Source organism: Saimiri boliviensis, chromosome 6 (genome assembly GCF_048565385.1).
Source record: "Saimiri boliviensis isolate mSaiBol1 chromosome 6, mSaiBol1.pri, whole genome shotgun sequence".
NCBI lineage: Eukaryota > Metazoa > Chordata > Mammalia > Primates > Cebidae > Saimiri > Saimiri boliviensis.
Window position 1 is genome coordinate 15879841 of NC_133454.1, and position 16583 is coordinate 15896423.

Here is a 16583-nt window from a genome sequence, read left to right on the forward strand (position 1 = left end):
GTTGGGTTCCTTATGTTTTATTAACTGTCTTTTCTCAGTTTCCATTTCATTGGTTTTTTTTTTTTTTTTTTTCCTAGTTTTGGTGACTTAGTGATTTTTGTCATTTTTTTACATCAACTTCATGGTCTTGTTTTTACATGGTAATTGCATGTATTTAGGATCTAATAGGGGCTTTAAATAAATTTGGTCATATTTATGTGTAAGCACATTTTACTGTAAATGTTTGGGTTTCTGAACTTAAACAGATGTTTATTTCAGTATGTAGTAAACAATATCTTAAAGTGTCTGATTCACTACTTGTTAATTAAAAAAGTTATGATTAATGTGAAACTGTTGTCTTACTATTTTTAGAAAATTGTGTTCTCGATGGTTAGCACATGGATAAAGGAGATTTCTGGAATATAAAATGGATTGTTTTTGAAATTTCTAGGTTTGGCTCCATTTACCGTAATGGTTGAAAACAACTTAGTATTTGGGTGATCCTTTTGTCTTCTAAATGTGCCTCTATGGTAAAATGATACAGAACTAGACTAAAGATACAGCTTTTGAGTATGTCTTTGATGGTGGCAGGAATTCATACATTAATTGAACTAACACATCATATTTTGACCTACTGTTTCTATCATATTGACTTACTGTTTCTGCACTTCCTTGACCAGAATTATCTTTAAAAGTCCGCTTGTGTTAAAATGTAGTCTCACCTCTGATATAATCCAACAAAAAGTGTTCGAAATATTTTAAATATTTGTGCATTTTATAATCACTAAATTAATCTCTTTCTCTTCTCTTTAAACAGCTTAGCAGTGTCTGCAAAAACGAATCTTTTCCTACAACCTGTTAACTGACTGGACTGATGGTAACAAAGTAATTGTGAGAGCCATGTCGGTCAAAAATTTGGCATCTGCTGAAAAAAATGAATGCCATTTTCAAGTTTCCAAATTACTTCTATACTGATTTCACTTTCCAGAAATGGAGATATGAAAAGATTCTCTGGAATCCTTGAAAGACTTAATAGAGATTCATGAGACTAAGTTAATCTTGGAACAAAATTACACTTTTTTTGTCTTTCATGGGAGTGATACTCAGTTCTTTGCATATCTTTAAAACATTGTAACTGTTGGGGGAATTACAGTATTTCATCAAGAAATTAATTAGAGTTTTTACATAATCAAGAGCACATTCTATGGAATTACATTTAGTGGACTAGAATCACATTAGCAGGCCATCAGTGATCACAAGGCCTGTGAGTTTGTATTTATTTCCTGAACATGAGAGCTAATTTGGAGTAGACACCCTGCTTAGTAGAATATGAAAGTTAATGTAAAGTTCTGAACTATAAGAGTAGTCCTTTTAAATAGCTGCATTGATTTGTATATCTTTGAAAAAGTTGATTATTATTAAATGTGTGGATAGTTAATTGCAATTTAGGTTAACAACCAGGATGTATAGATTCTGAGGTTTTGGCTTCTTGAGCTTTCTCTTAAGTACTCAACACTGTTTTTTGAATATTTTGAGGTTTCTAATTAATGGTATACCAGTTTCTACTGTTTTATATAAAACTTTTATCTAGTGTTGTATAAGGGCTTTAGTATTCTGGATGATGGGAGTGGCTTTTTCATGGCATATGGTTTTACTTAATTGAAATATTTTTTCAGTTTATTACAAGTGTGAAAAAACACTCAAAACTCTGGATTGTTTTATTTCATTTTTGTTGGATTAATACATTACTTCATCTGGTTTAGATTGAGTCATTTTACCTTACTCATTTGGGAAACGTGCAGATGATAGAAGAGGGATTTGGGTAGGAGACAGGCTCTTCATAATAAACAGCTGGTTATTATATTATTCAAAACTTACTAAAACCAGTCAGTTTCTTATAACTTTAAGCGTGTTCATTGCCTGTGAAGCCAGGCAACAAGAAGTATTCCCACTGTCTTAATTAAAACTTAAGTGCTGATGTTACTTACAGTACAGCTGTTTATAATTCCAGAACCAAAGGCACCAACATTATTTGGTGACCTTAACTATTGCTTTGATAGAACAGACTGGGTAATTATCTTTTTAATATCTGATTCCTAGTTCAGCATTTTGAATGTGTAGTTAAGGTCTCACTGATTTAGTAACATTTTAAAGCTAAATAATCTGAAGACTCTTGAAAGTTTACTTGGTAGTATGACATCTAAGTGCTTTTTTCTCCCAGACTCTCAGCCAGTACAGTTTTAAGACTCTCCTCAATGTTTAACTTTTTTGCTGTTTTTTAAATTTATTTACCATCAAAGCTGGGGATCAAAAACAGGGGAATTCTTCCATTAGAAATTTGTAGTGTTGTTTGGCCAGCACAGTAGTTTTCAGATTTGAATGTCAGTACCTTTATGTGTAGCCTCAGTAATCACTCAACACCAGTCACTCTTTATTGTCTTATAATACCCTATAATTTTTATTGACTCAAAATTGTTGAAGATATTTTGCTTAGTTTTCACAGTGAACTAATTGAAAAGTATAGTTACTGTTTTAAATATTTGTGTAGTTCTGTTAACATACTGATTTGAATTTTATTTAGCTCATCTTCCTTTAATGTCTGCCTTCAAATTTTGTCTTTGCTGTTTACTCACTGAGGTCAGTTTCCTAGACCCCTCTGGCTCTTGGTGTACTATAGTTTGGGCTTTATAAAATATATTAATGTATTAATTTAATGTGAGCCCTCTTTTTTTTTTTTAAGCCAAATAACTACACAAGTAAATAATAAAAGGTTTAAATAGTTTGTTTAGTGGGACTGGACTGAAATATTAAAAATTGATTGAGGGTAGTCTACTTCAGGTGTTAGCTACAAATGACTAAAAATGCCCTTAAATAGTGCAGATAACCTGGCCTCAAGACAAAAATTTTGGCGAAGTAAATTTGTAACAACAGACTTAACATGCTTTATTGTTTATGTCGCCCATTTCTACTAATTGAATCGATAATTTAAAAATATGTGGCAGACGACAGAGATTAGAAATACTTTTTGGGTACAGAAACCATTGTAAACTCATCCTCATTTATAAATGGTATTATGCTAGGGAGTAATTAGGCTAGGTATGTTTAAGGATAAGGAAGGAAACTGTGCTCAGTTATCAAAGAACTTAAGTTATATCATTGGGCTTTGAATTACCCAAGTTGATTACACCATTCTGTATTAAGGAGTCTAACTCTATAGTTGGGTTAACATCAGAAGTTACTTTTAATTCATTGTTTTTTCACTGTGATGAGTAGAACTCTGCCTTCAAGTGACAGAATATAGGTATGGATGATTTGGAGTTGGAGCTTTTCATCTTGATATTTTAGCTTGTAAAATCAACAGCTATATTGTTTTGCCCTTTAATTGTTATATATCTATATATCTTTCTTTCTTTCCCTAGTTGTGAAAGCAAAGCATATTCTTTATAGAAAACTGAGAATATCCAGAAAGAAATCAAGAAGAAAAGAAAAATTACCCTATAACTCTATAAGCCATAGAATATCCACAGTAAACATTTTGGGATGCTTCCTTTCAGTCTCTCTTGTGCATATAGATTCTTCTGCCTCATAATTGAGATCATTTCTTATATAATTAAGTTTGGTAGATAATACATTTTATGTGCCTGTTGAAAGAAAAATTCATCTTTGCTTTCTGAAAAAGACTGTATTTTGTTAATTTCACTTGAGTTTTTCATCTGTTGCAGCACTGCTTTATATTTTTCTTTAAACAGAAGCTAAGGGCCTGTTTCACTCACAAAGATGCCTTTTCTAAATTGTTACATGTAATTTTAAGTAGCCTAAGATTACTTAACAGGTCTGCCACTATTTGCAAATAATAGTTAAGAGCTTCATGAATAATCTTGGATGCCACTTAAAATTTTGTTTGGAACTTTTCTATGATGATTAGCTTGCTTCATAAGAAATTTAGATCTATGGTGTCCAATACTGTAACCATTAGTCACATGGCTGAAAATTTATAATGGATTAAAGTTAAAAACTCAGTTATTCAGTTGCACTAGCCACATTTGAGGTGCCCAGCAAGTACATAGGCTAGTGGCTAACATACAGTGCAGATATAAAATATTTCCATCATCACAGAAAGCTTTGTTGGACAATGCTGATTCAGTTGCTGTCACAAAAGAAAATAGTTTAGAGAACTAGTATGAGAGACGTTAGGAGAACAGAAGAAAGCACAAAAAAATTTAAATGATCTTAGGAAATGAATCAACTAGGGTATTTCACTGAGGGTCAGAGAGATTAATTTTGTGATTCTAAATAAGTGGACGCTTGAAAGACTACCTAAAGTAAAAATAAAGCTTTCCAAATAAGGTGACTCTAAATAGCTAGGTCTATATCATAATAGCTGAAGCTGAGCCTGAATGACTCAAGAAGATGATTAATCCTGTGAGGAAGGTTGTTAAATCAGTTCTAAGAATTTATGGATTAATAATAATTTGAATTGAGAAAGTGACTTAAAAGTAACATTTGGTATAGTGTATTTATTTATTTATTTTTCATTTTTATTCCTTTTTGGCATTATGAAGTCTTCAGTGTAAAACACTATATAGTTTTTTTTTTCTTGTGTTACCAGACTCGATGCCTAAGATAAGAGTAGGGCAAGCAAGGTAGAAGAGAAAATATTGGGCAGACTAGTAAAGTTAAACTTGTTTAAGTGGGTAGCTTTTATTTAGATTTACACTTTTGTTGCCTTGTGTAGCCTTTGTTGTAGGTTCCAAAATTATATGTTGATGAATAACATTATACATAAACTGTTTTCACTGTTTTATTTTTGTGTACATATTTGTTTATAAAGTCAGTGAATTTCTTGGCCAGGTTCAGGTAAGTGAAGGGCCTTTATAAATAGTTTATATTGTTTAGACCCAAGGTATGCTGAAAACACAGTCTGCAGTAGAATAGGAAAAAACATCTTTCTAAAGACAGGCTTAGAAACTCTAAGCCAGTAACTTAAGATGTTCTCTTTGTTTGGCAACAGAGCTGTTTCATACCTGTAAGAAAACAGTGAGATAGTTATATAAGATTGTTGTATCAAGTGGCAAACTTATCTATGATATATATGAGTCCTGGAAGTCTTAGGATAAAACTAGAGATTAAGGTAAAAGTCTTCAGTGTCTATTAATGCCAAAAACTTTTCTTTTGTTTCTTTATGTACTTTGCTTCAAGGCTGTATCGTAAATCGCTGATGCAAGACTTCAACAGAGAATAACCAGAATTATTTTAGAGTAGAAGACTACTAATATGACAACTAGACATTTTCTGATGGAATTTTCCTTTATTGCAAGTGTTCATCAAACTCATCCAAGAAAATTGTTTGTATGATATAGGTTTCAAAGCTGTTTGCAGCTTTGTAGTTAGTTTAGTATTTAGTACACAAATTAAGGCTAATAGCCTGAACTACACACCAGGTAGAACTGTTTGAAATTCTTGAGAAGTAAAATTTGATTATAAGAAAAAACATGTCTTGCTAACTTCTAATTAAGAGGGTAACACTGCCTTTGGCCTAAATGCCTTAAAAACAGAAAATATATTTGCTGCTTTAAGTTGTGACTTTTATAGGTAACCACATATTATAAAAAAAACAATCTTACCTGGCTGCTAGGCTACCATTTATAGGTAAAGCTAAGAAAACAGGGTATAGACCACCAACAAGAAGACCAACCAGTCCACTACGTGTTGCGGTACAGGTTTCGCAAATCAAATCACCTAGGAAATAAATTAGTTCTGGAAATGAAGGTCATGATAGTACAGCAAATATGATTTAAAGAATATAAGATCCTCTTCTATGTATCACAGACGTTTTTCAGCCAACATACCAAATGCAGTTCTACAAAGCATGTTAAAAGGTATAATTACCTCTATGAGTAACTTAAAATAGCTAGGAATGATTGATGAAACTATCTTAGGAAAAAAAATTATCTAATTTGTTCTGAACTTAGATATAATCTCATGGTTTGGGCTGGTCCTAACTTTCTGCACTTGTTTTGTATCAGCAGACTCGGGCTAATATTTTCACTCATCTGTTCAATTCAATGGGCAGTAGGTCCCCCTTGGTCATGGACATTCTTTCCACTGATCATGGGAATTAAAACACTCATACAATTTAAACAAATTTGGAGCAGCACTTACAAAAAGTAAAATTTAGATGGACTGCCTTCCCTAGCACCCATGGTAATACTTTTATTTGAAATCATTAATCAAAAGATTTTTTGTGATTAACTATACTCAAAGCATTCAGCACACATGGTAAATTTTCAAAAGGAAATCAAATCTCCATGCATTTGATAAACATTGTATATGCATTTAGTGCTTTAAGGGATTTACTATATAGTCTGATTCTCCAAAAAATATTTTTCCCTTTAAGGAACTGCTCTATAAAATGTAAATTAAAAAAAATCTAAGGTAGCCAACACTTTATATATATATAATTTTCATATATGGATTTCCAAATATTTCTTACTCCAAATGAGCACTGTCAGAAAGATATGTTAAGGAAAGTATTGCTGGGTGCAGTGGCTCACACCTGTGATCCCAGCACTTTGGAAGGCTGAGGCAGGTGGATCACCTGAGGTCAGGAGTTTGAGACCAGCCTGGCCAACATGGTGAAACCCTGTCTCTACTAAAAACACAAAAAGTTAGCCAGCAGTTGTGGCGGGCACCTGTAATCCCAGCTACCTGGGAGGCTGACACAGGAGAATCACCTGAACCCAGGAGGCGGAGGTTGCAGTGGCCCAGATCCAGGGCACTCCAGCCCAGCCTCCAGGCAGTAAGAACAAAATTCTGTCTCAATTAAAAAAAAAGCTTAGAACTGCTTTGTTGGTGCATCTTGGTTGGTAGACCATGCTAATAGGAATTATTTGCCACATTACATAGAGAGGCTAGCAAGATTTAATCTTATTTAAACACTACATTATAGCATACAAGTACTTAATAAGTATGACTAAGGCAAACTTTTTGGTGCTAGTAAACTAGAATTTACCTGTTGTCAAAGGAATAGTTACAAAACCTCTGTAAGTTACTTGTGTTGTAAAGAAAGGGATCACTGCCATTGGTAAGGCAGAAACTATACGAGCCTTTGTCACATTCAAGACACGTCGAAAAAGACTGTTTCCTATGAGGCCACAGAGAGCAGCATTTAATCCAACATAAACCGATCCATTTTCAAGTAGATTCCTGAAAGAGTGAGAATAATGAACTTTTTCTTTGCCTTATTGCATGTGTGAGCTTTCCCGATTCTGACATCTGTTACAGAACTTAATGGGACTTTGGGAATACAGTAACTGGATACTTCTATCCCTTATAGAACCGAAATCATTAAAAAAAAAAAGTTGTTTTACATATAGGCTTTTGCTCTTCTCCCAGCAGCCAGTAGGTGCCTCTCCTCTGAGCTCCTATGATGTTTAATACTTACCCCTGTGGCACAATGCATTACAAGACAGTACTATCTTACGTAACCACTGATTTACATGTCAGGCCTCCACACTTGTCTTTAAACAATTGGAAGACAATGGATCAATGGATACAAAGATGTATTCAACCTGACACAAGATGTTCAATAATGTGGAGTTAATGGGTTTTCTTTCACTCTTCCCTGAAACCTTAGTGTCAGGATTGGGAGTACTAACGTTTAAGTAATACCCTATGCTAGGTACTTCATTAAAACCCATTGATGAGCAATAAACTGATGTTTTGAGATAGTGGTAGAACTGGATTTTAAGTCAAGATATGTATGAATTTTTAACCTATGTCCTATGCATTCTTTGGTTTTGGGAAGAAGTTATACCTAACATGATTGCTGAATATTGAAAATACTCCAAACTTGTCAGACTACTACTTAGCCATTTTACTGCTTGCATTACATTGCCATCTACAAGACAGTCAATCTTAAAATTTTCATTACTCTTAACTAGCCAAAGTAGCTGCACAGTAAACCCTCTAACTTCTATGGTTCACATTCATCTTAAAATAGCTTTTCTAAGAACGCTAAGCTTCCTACATCGTATAAGGTACTGCTTTTTTATCTGTCACTTTGCAGTTATCATGATGCTTATCATTTATTGAGAACCCCACTGTATGCAGCAGACTTAGTGCTAAAGGCACAAAAAATTATCTTCTACCTTCAAGGTTTACATAGTTGACTATTCCTGGAGAAGAAACATAATGTAAATTTGAGATATAACAGAAGTCTATCAAAATGGTAATGGTGGCTGTTCAGGAACTTAGAGTATGTAGACAATAATTAGTGATGACAGCCTGCAGAACCTACCAAACACAAAAAACATGTAAATGTGAAAAGCCTATGCTTTTTGTGGGGGTTGGGGGAATAAAAAACTTTTAACACTTCTCTAAAATATTACTTCATCATAACAATCATGTCAAATGTATATTATTCCCATTTTAAAAACCAATGCTTAGGTAAATAATTTGCCTATATACATATATAATGTATGTAAAATACATACATACATTATAAATCCATTTGTTTACAAATATGTTACATATACAAATAAATAGTAGTACAAGTGAAATCTGCATAGCAAACTTTGCTATCTCCCAACCAGATTTTTCCCATAGCTAAAGTCAAAATTTTTAGTTAATTAAAAATTAGCACAAAATTGTTATCTAGCGGCCCCTTGCCAGTTTTCCAAAAAAAAGTGCCTATACCAACTAAAAACTCAAGACTTTTTGATAAGATATACACAAGAAATAGACATGAAATAATCCCAATTTAATGACAAACATGCATATGAAAGTATTCTGTAGGTCAGAAAATGAAGTTTTTGATACTAAGAAAGCTCCATACACTGAAGGACATACCAAGTAACTGTTAAATACCTAATTAATAATCCTAGAAGGAATGAGGATTCAAACTTAGAAGATAAAATGGGAATGAAGAGAAAAAAAATAGGAACAAGGCAAAGGTAACAGGACACTGTCATCTGCCCAGTTTAAATGCCAAGAATTGAAAGCATTTATTGCCTCTAAACAAAATTTTACTTTGCAGTTCCAGGTATTCTTTCTAATTTGGTAAAGATCCTAGTGACAGCCTGCTTTCTTCTCTTCAAAGCTGCTACCATCTCCTTTTTTTTTTTTTTTTGAGACAGACTCACTCTGTCACCCAGGCTGGAGTATGGTGGCATGATCTCAGCTAACTGCAACCTCTGCCTCTTGAGTTCAAACTATTCTCATGTCTCAGCTTCTCCATACCTGGACTACAGGCATGTACCCCCACAGCTGGCTAATTGTTGTATTTTTAGTAGAGACAGGGTTTTACCATGTTGGCCAGGCTGGTCTTGAACTCCTGACCTCAAGTGATCAGCCTGCCTCAGCCTCCCAAAAGTGCTGGGATTAACAGGTGTGAGCCACTGTGCCTACCTTACTCTTTTGTCAGTCTTTCTCTCTCTCCCTATCTTGCTGGCCTGGAAACATGGACATAGTTCCTTTTTTGCTTTAAAAGTTTTTCTGTTACCTTAGGAAAACGAGAAGGGAGTGGAGTTGCCAGGTGGGGAGGGGGACGAATCTTACCAAGTTCTTTGTACTGGCCTTTTTTTTTCTTCCCCTCAGAGATCCTTGTTCTGAACACTACTGGTCTTGATTTATATTAAGATACATAAGTGGCAGCAAGATTGGAATTTGTTCAGTTCTTATTCCCAAAGATAGCAAGATTATGCTTCCAAAATGTATTTTAAATCCATGCTCTTTTCATGTCAACTGTCACCACCCCTACGATCTCCACTCACCAGGATTACTATGCTGCTTTTTCTACTGGTCTTTCTATTTCCTTTCTCTCCTTCCTCAAATCTGCTTTCCTGAAAGCAGCTGGAATATTATTTAGAAATGTTAACATCACTCCCCTTCTCAAAACTCTTCCTGGTTCTTAAGCTCACTTCCTTAGTACTTCAGAAACAATGGTTACTCAAGTACCACAAGCCTTGGCTATCTTGTGGCTAGGCATATGCCATCTCCTCTACTTAAGATACTGTCCCTCTCTCCTTCCCAGGTGGCCTTTTCATCCTTTTATAGTCAGAGAAACCAAAGTACACTGAAGTTGCCTGGCAAAGATTAGTATGTTCCCTATATTGGTAATACCTTTTTTTTTTTTTTGAGATGGAGTCTTGCTCTTGTCATGCAGGCTGGAGTGCAACAGTGCTATCTTGGCTCACTGCAACCTCCACCTCCTAAGTTCAAGCAATTCTCCTGCCTCAGCCTCCTGAGTAGCTGAGATTACAGACACCTGCCACCACACCCGGCTAATTTTTGTACTTTTAGTAGAGACAGGGTTTTGCCATGTTGGCCAAGCTGATCTTGAACTCCTGACCTCAGGTGATCTGCCCACCTCGGCCTCCCAGTGCTGCAAGTACAGGCGTGAGCCACCATGCCTGGCCCTCTTTAATAATATCTTAAAGATCTTTAGCTATGATCCCATTTCTCTGACATTCTCTCTCTTGCTATGTGTGTTCCATGATACTCAGAATGGCAACCATACTGACAGAATGAACTGGAAAAAAAAGACATTTTAAAAGTTATTTTAAAGTTTTGTTATTTAAATTGGTCCATAAATGTTTACATTTTACTATACTCCAAGCCTAATAGAAAAACTCAAATCATACAATTACATAATGTCCAAAGACATGAGTTCCCACCTCAACTTCCACAATTAGCTATTTGATGTTGAGCAAAATGGTCAAACGCTCTCATCCAGGCAAGAAGAGGGCACCTTCCTCTTGACATTACATGTTTATACTCATACCAGATGAATCTGAGATAATGAATCAATGGTGTAAATCTACCTGATAAAAGGTATTTTTAAATTAAGAAGGGATCTTACCTTTCTGCTTCTGGAAGCTGGTTAATTTTTCTGTTTAAGATTTCAAAAATGTCTTCCTGGTTATTAATGGATTCATAATTTTCCATTTTGAGCCTTAAAAAATGAAATATCAAGATTTTATAGAAAAAAATTTAAAAACCTTCTGAAGACTAAAAATACTGTAGAGCTAATAACTTGAAAAAAATCATTGCATATATATTATGAAAAAAAAATCTAAGTGAAACAGAAACCAGAACATGAAATGCAACACAAAGCTTTTAGGAAACACAGAATATCTTCATAATCCTTAAAACTATTTCCTAAACAATTCACAAATAGTGCTAAACATAAAAAACTTATTTCATTTCTAGGTATATCTGAGATCAGGACTCAGCAAACTTTCAAGGGCCAGATGTAAATATGGTAGGTTTCGTAGGTAACGTAGCCTTTGTTGAATATTCTTTAAAAAAAAAAAAACAAAAAAAAACTATAAAAACATAAAAATCATTCTTAGCTGGTTGGCTGTACAGAGGCAAGCTTTAGGCCGAATATGGCCGGCCTACATGCCAGTAGTTTGTTGATGTATGCACTAGTTAGGGTGAAAATGTTAATTAAAAGTGGGGGAATGGTGAATGATGAGTTTTAAACTAAAGATTTGGCTCATTAAACAGGCTTCAGGGTAACAGTTAAGAAAAACAAAGGCCAGGCACAGTGGCTCTGGCCTGTAATCCCAGCACTTTGAGAGGCCTAGGCAGACAGATCACAAGGTCAGGAGTCCGAGACCAGCCTGACCAATACGGTGAAACCCCATCTCTACTAAAAATACAAAAATTAGCCAGGTGTGGTGGTGCTCACCTGTAATCCCAGCAACGCAGGAGGCTGAGGCAGGATAATCGCTTGAACCTAGAACGCAGCTGTTGCAGTGAGCTGAGATCACTTCTCTGTACTCCAGCCTGAGCGACAGAGCAAGACTCCTCTCAAAAAAAGAAAAAAAAAACCAAAGTTCAGGGATAACAACAAAGGAAAACATGGTTTTATGAAACCAGATTTTCTCATCTGCTACAACATTACAGGCACTCGTTTAAATATTTATTGCTACCTGTTTTATACTGATAAGAAGTCATTTGGAAATGCTGAATACACTGACATATCTCTAGACTTAAAGTTAACCTAATAAGTAAATTAGAAATTTAGGTCTAGGTTTTTGGGAGTCAAATTTTTGAGAGCCTTGGCTACACTAAAATGATAGACAATCCCTGCTGTACAGGAGCTCTGAATGATTTTGTGTATGGGGTGGTGGAATATATATGTAATCAAATTCAGTGTGAATATATTGTACTGATAGCAATATATGCATATACACACATAAATGAAATGTACAATGTATGTTCAGAAATAAGTGATTTCCCTAACATATTCTGCTCAATGGTATCACTACTTTTTTCTGCATGTTGGTGAGGTTTAAAGTTCTGTGAAACATCCATTTCTACACCGTGTACGTTGAGTCACCCTTCATTCAGTAGAAGTCCTGACTGGGCAGCTCCTGTGGGGCATTTTGTCTCCGATATTAATAACAAATACCTATCAAAGACAACGGCGCCTGTTAAAACTACAAATATTTCGAAAGATTTTTGTGTTAGCTTTATCATGTCATTCTTGGGAGAGCTCTGAGAGATATAGGCAACGTGGGGCCTGAGAGAGGTAAAGTCGGGCCTCTCAAAATTAAATTTGGCCGTGGTCACCCTGTGAATTGCCAGTAAACCTGGGATTAAATTCAATCTCAGGTGTTTTTCCCTTCGATTGGGTTAATTTAAATATAAGATCTTTCCTTCTAGAGTGGAAAGGAAGAGACAGCACCACTGGGCCAAGTCCACTTCTACTTGCCCTCATTTATGCGCAGCGCTGCTGGTGGCTAGCATCACCGCACCGCGCTTCTCTTGACACAGGGACATTTACTGCACCCCCTCCCCCGGAATACCAGTACCTTATGCTCTCCTCCCACTAGCCTGTGGGTGCCTCCTCAGGTGTTTCTCATCCACGCCGGAGGTCACCACAGCTGTACCCGCCTGAGCGCAGCCATCTTTGGCGGACACGTGACTCAGCCTGGGCGGGCGTCTGGTCGCGGCTGCTAGTTGGACTGCCGGACGGAGGTTGCGCCTGGAGCGGCTTCCTGCTGAGAGGCTTCCGGTCCGAGGAGGTGTCCGGCGGCTAAACGTTGAGGTTTGTTTATCTGGTGCAGAGGGTGCTCATTTCACCTACCCTTGTCTCCCAGGACAGAGCTTGTAGAAAGTGTGAAATTTCGAGATATAAGTTGGGTGACCCTCAGTCTGCCTCTTCCATCGAAAACCTACCTCGGGCACGTTTCTTAACTTCCTGGTCAGTAGAGCCTACTTAAGACCTTGGGATGGGATATGTGAAAACTGCACAGCCCTTGGCATAGATGAGTACTCAGATTAAAAATAAGTCAAAGGGGAGCTATTTCTTGGCTTTATCGATTTTCTTCTCTCCCTCGGAACTTAAGTTCCCTCTGCCGTGTTTGGATCTGTATTGCTTGTCCTACCATAATCAGGACCTCAGAGCTGGAGGTTATTTTTCTGAGGATTCCTCTTGTCCTCCAGAGTACTGCTTATTTGAAAGCAGGGTTGGGTGGAAGTCATCTTCTTCTTGCTTTTTAAATATAACTACTAGAAAATTTAAAATTATATACGTGGCTTGCATTATGTTTCTATTGGACAGTGCTGTTAAGGAGGTACATCTAATGCTCTCCTCCCAGCAGCTGGTGGATGCCTCAGCAGGTCTTTCTCGGCCATGCTGGGGCTTCCTGCAGCCTTTGCTCAGCTCTCTTGTACTAGTTAACCCAATAAAAGGGAAAAATGCCTGTGATTGAATTTTATCTTAAGTCTATTAAAATTAGCAGGTAAACATTGTGTCAAAAAGTACACAGCTAACTGTAGCAAAAAAATACATGATCATAACACATATCAGAAATCTTAGTTATTCTCATCCACTCAAATATCTGAGCAAGTGATACAGTGTTGCATTGTACAGATAATTTTTACACTGTCTATCCATTGCACGGTTGCTTGACCATTAGGCTCCATAGGGCCAAGAAGTCTGTAATTGCAGTTTCTAAACTTGCACAAATAGAAAGACTTATTTTCATGAAAATGTACAAGAAGGAAAATTCCTAGCCTTTTTTTTTTTTTTTTTTTTTTTTTTAAGAGTTTCACTCCTCACCCAGGCTGGAATACAATAGCCTCATCTCAGCTCCTTGCAACTTCTGCCTCCCTGGTTGAAGCGATTCTCCTGCCTCAGCTTCTGGAGTAGCTGGGATTACAGGGGTGTGCCACCACGCCTGGCTAATTTTTTTAGTAGGCACGGGGTTTCACCATGTTGGCCTGGCTGTCCTTGAACTCCTGACCTGAAGTGATCCACCCGCCTCCGGCTCCCAAAGTGCAGGGATTACAGGTGTGGCCACTGCACGTGGCCATCTAGTATTTCTTTACTCACTTTACTTTTCATCTCAAGGTTTTGAGCAAACAAATCACAATATTCTGTTCACTACCTTTGCCTGAATGGAATTTCACTAGGGCTTCTCTATAACTGTCTGTGTTTCTTAATTATGTAGAAACTATAAAACCACGATCTTGTAGAGAATAGGCAGTAAGGTTGAAAAGGTTAAAAAAAAAAAAAAAAAAAAGCCAGACTAAGAATTTGCTCTCTTTTGTTTGCTTTATTTTCTTGGAAATGTTGGTTATTAAAAATGGGAGTTAAATAATTCATAATTACACTTTGAAAAGATTAATATGGTGCAGCAAAAAAGTGGAGGCAATACTGCAGATGAAAATTAAATAGATGACTCCAAATCAAAAACTCAAGGACATTTAATACTCCAAAGCTAAAAATCACTTGTTTTCCCCTCTCCTATCTAGGCATCTACTGTTTCCTGTCTCAGGGCTTGGCAGCACCATTCATCTTGTTGCACAAGCCAGAAACTTAAGTTCATATACATTACTCCCTGCGGGCTAATCAATCATGAACATCTATTTGTTTTCCTCCTACATATTCTTTACATGAATCATCTATCAAATGGGCACTGGAGGTGACTCTTTATTCTCATCGATTCAACTCATCTTTCTTTCAGCAATTCTTTCATAGCATCTATGAAAATTTATGTCAAACAATTTACCCAAACTTAGGCAATGTATGGAAGAGAAGGGACAGAAATGTAGCCAGAAATCTTCAATGTCTATGATGCTTGCACCAGAAAACCATAAGCTCCTTTTGGAAATAGGAAATAAAGAACAATTTGTCAAAGCATATTTTTCTCTCTATTTCTAAAAATAAGTGCAATTCTTTTGATTTTAAAAGTTTTGAGAAATGCCGAAAGGGAAGAGATAATTTAGTTTCTTTCTTTCTTTTTTCTTTTTTTTTTTTTTTTTTGAGATGGAGTTTCGCCCTTGTTACCCAGGCTGGAGTGCAATGGCGCGATCTCGGCTCACCGCAACCTCCGCCTCCCGGGTTCAGGCAATTCTCCTGCCTCAGCCTCCTGAGTAGCTGGGATTACAGGCACGTGCCACCATGCCCAGCTAATTTTTGTATTTTTTAGTAGAGACGGGGTTTCACCATGTTGACCAGGATGGTCTCGATCTCTCGACCTCGTGATCCACCCGCCTCAGCCTCCCAAAGTGCTGGGATTACAGGCTTGAGCCACCGCGCCCGGCAATTTAGTTTCTTATAGCTTGTCTGAACTCTGTAACAACAGAATATTGGCACATAAAGTAGTTAATCCAAATAAAAGAAAATGGAACCTGACCGCTTGTTACTACCTTTATTGCTACTACCTATTATCTCTTACCTGGACTGTCTATAAAACCCTGTGTCATACAAAAAAAATTCGTGAAATATGGTTCTGACTTAAATGCTGCATGAATCTGCTGAAAATAGTTGATCCAGGAAGATTCCATATTTCTCAACGATAATAAAAGAGGAACTTCTGGCTTCTGGAAATGGCATAGTAGCTTATGTTGGACAGACCGTATTGCAAATAACAATTATAAACGTTGGACAAAGAAGAGATTCTTTTAGAAGACCCTGGGCAGCAACCAAAATAGCTGGAAAACGCAGGAGGGTTAACAATTCTTGAAAGAAGGGAAAAATACTGGGTAAAATCCACATTTATCCAGCTTTTATTCATGAGGGCATTGGTCTGGGCAGTACCTGGGAAATAGAGTGCCAGTATAAAGGAGCATTCTTCCCATTCTAAAAAACTCAGAAGCTGAAGTTTGAAAATGCCAGATCAACTGGAAATTGGGGCAGGAACCTTGAAAAGGGAGCCACAGGGAGAGGGGAGGGAGCTCCAAAATCTATCTAACAAAATCCCCTCAAATCTTTGGCTGACGTTAATTTAACAGCACATACATGTGGTAAGACCTGAAGAACCCAATGGACAGCAACAGCTGAAAGACTGGAAGAGCTGAAGTGAAATTTCAGGAGTTGTCTGATGTTGAGAAGATAGTGTATTTTTGAATATTTAAATATTTAAATTCAAATATTTGATATTTAAATATTTAATTTAAAATATTTGATATTTAAATATTTCCAAGTTACAGAGATTGGGTAAAGACTTTGGACATTCCACCGAGCAACATCTTAGAAGTAATGACTACATCCAATGACTAAGGCCTATGCCCTAGAATCAAGGGCAAAGTCAACCAAATCAATATTTAAAAAAAAAAAAAAATAATAAGCAAAAAGGAAGTTA

The 16583-nt window shown here is 36.4% G+C and overlaps 2 protein-coding genes across 2 annotated transcripts in view; one reads left to right on the forward strand and one right to left on the reverse strand.

The window, feature by feature from the left end:
• Nucleotides 1–44: 44 nt before the first annotated feature.
• On the reverse strand, nucleotides 45–10926 carry TMEM126A (transmembrane protein 126A). Its single transcript, XM_039462177.2, has 4 exons — nucleotides 10841–10926; nucleotides 6992–7185; nucleotides 5604–5718; nucleotides 45–5003 (listed from the first exon to the last, which is right to left on the reverse strand). Exons 1-4 carry the CDS (start codon nucleotides 10924–10926, stop codon nucleotides 4811–4813), a joined length of 588 nt encoding a protein of 195 aa, XP_039318111.1. The 3' UTR covers nucleotides 45–4810.
• A 2029-nt stretch (nucleotides 10927–12955) lies between these two features.
• DLG2 (discs large MAGUK scaffold protein 2) overlaps nucleotides 12956–16583 on the forward strand; it is a 2103224-nt gene continuing 2099596 nt past the window's right edge. Inside the window, exon 1 of the mRNA XM_074400260.1 lies at nucleotides 12956–13039. The gene's annotated coding sequence lies outside the window, so the exon portion shown is untranslated. The remainder of the gene's footprint in view (nucleotides 13040–16583) is intronic.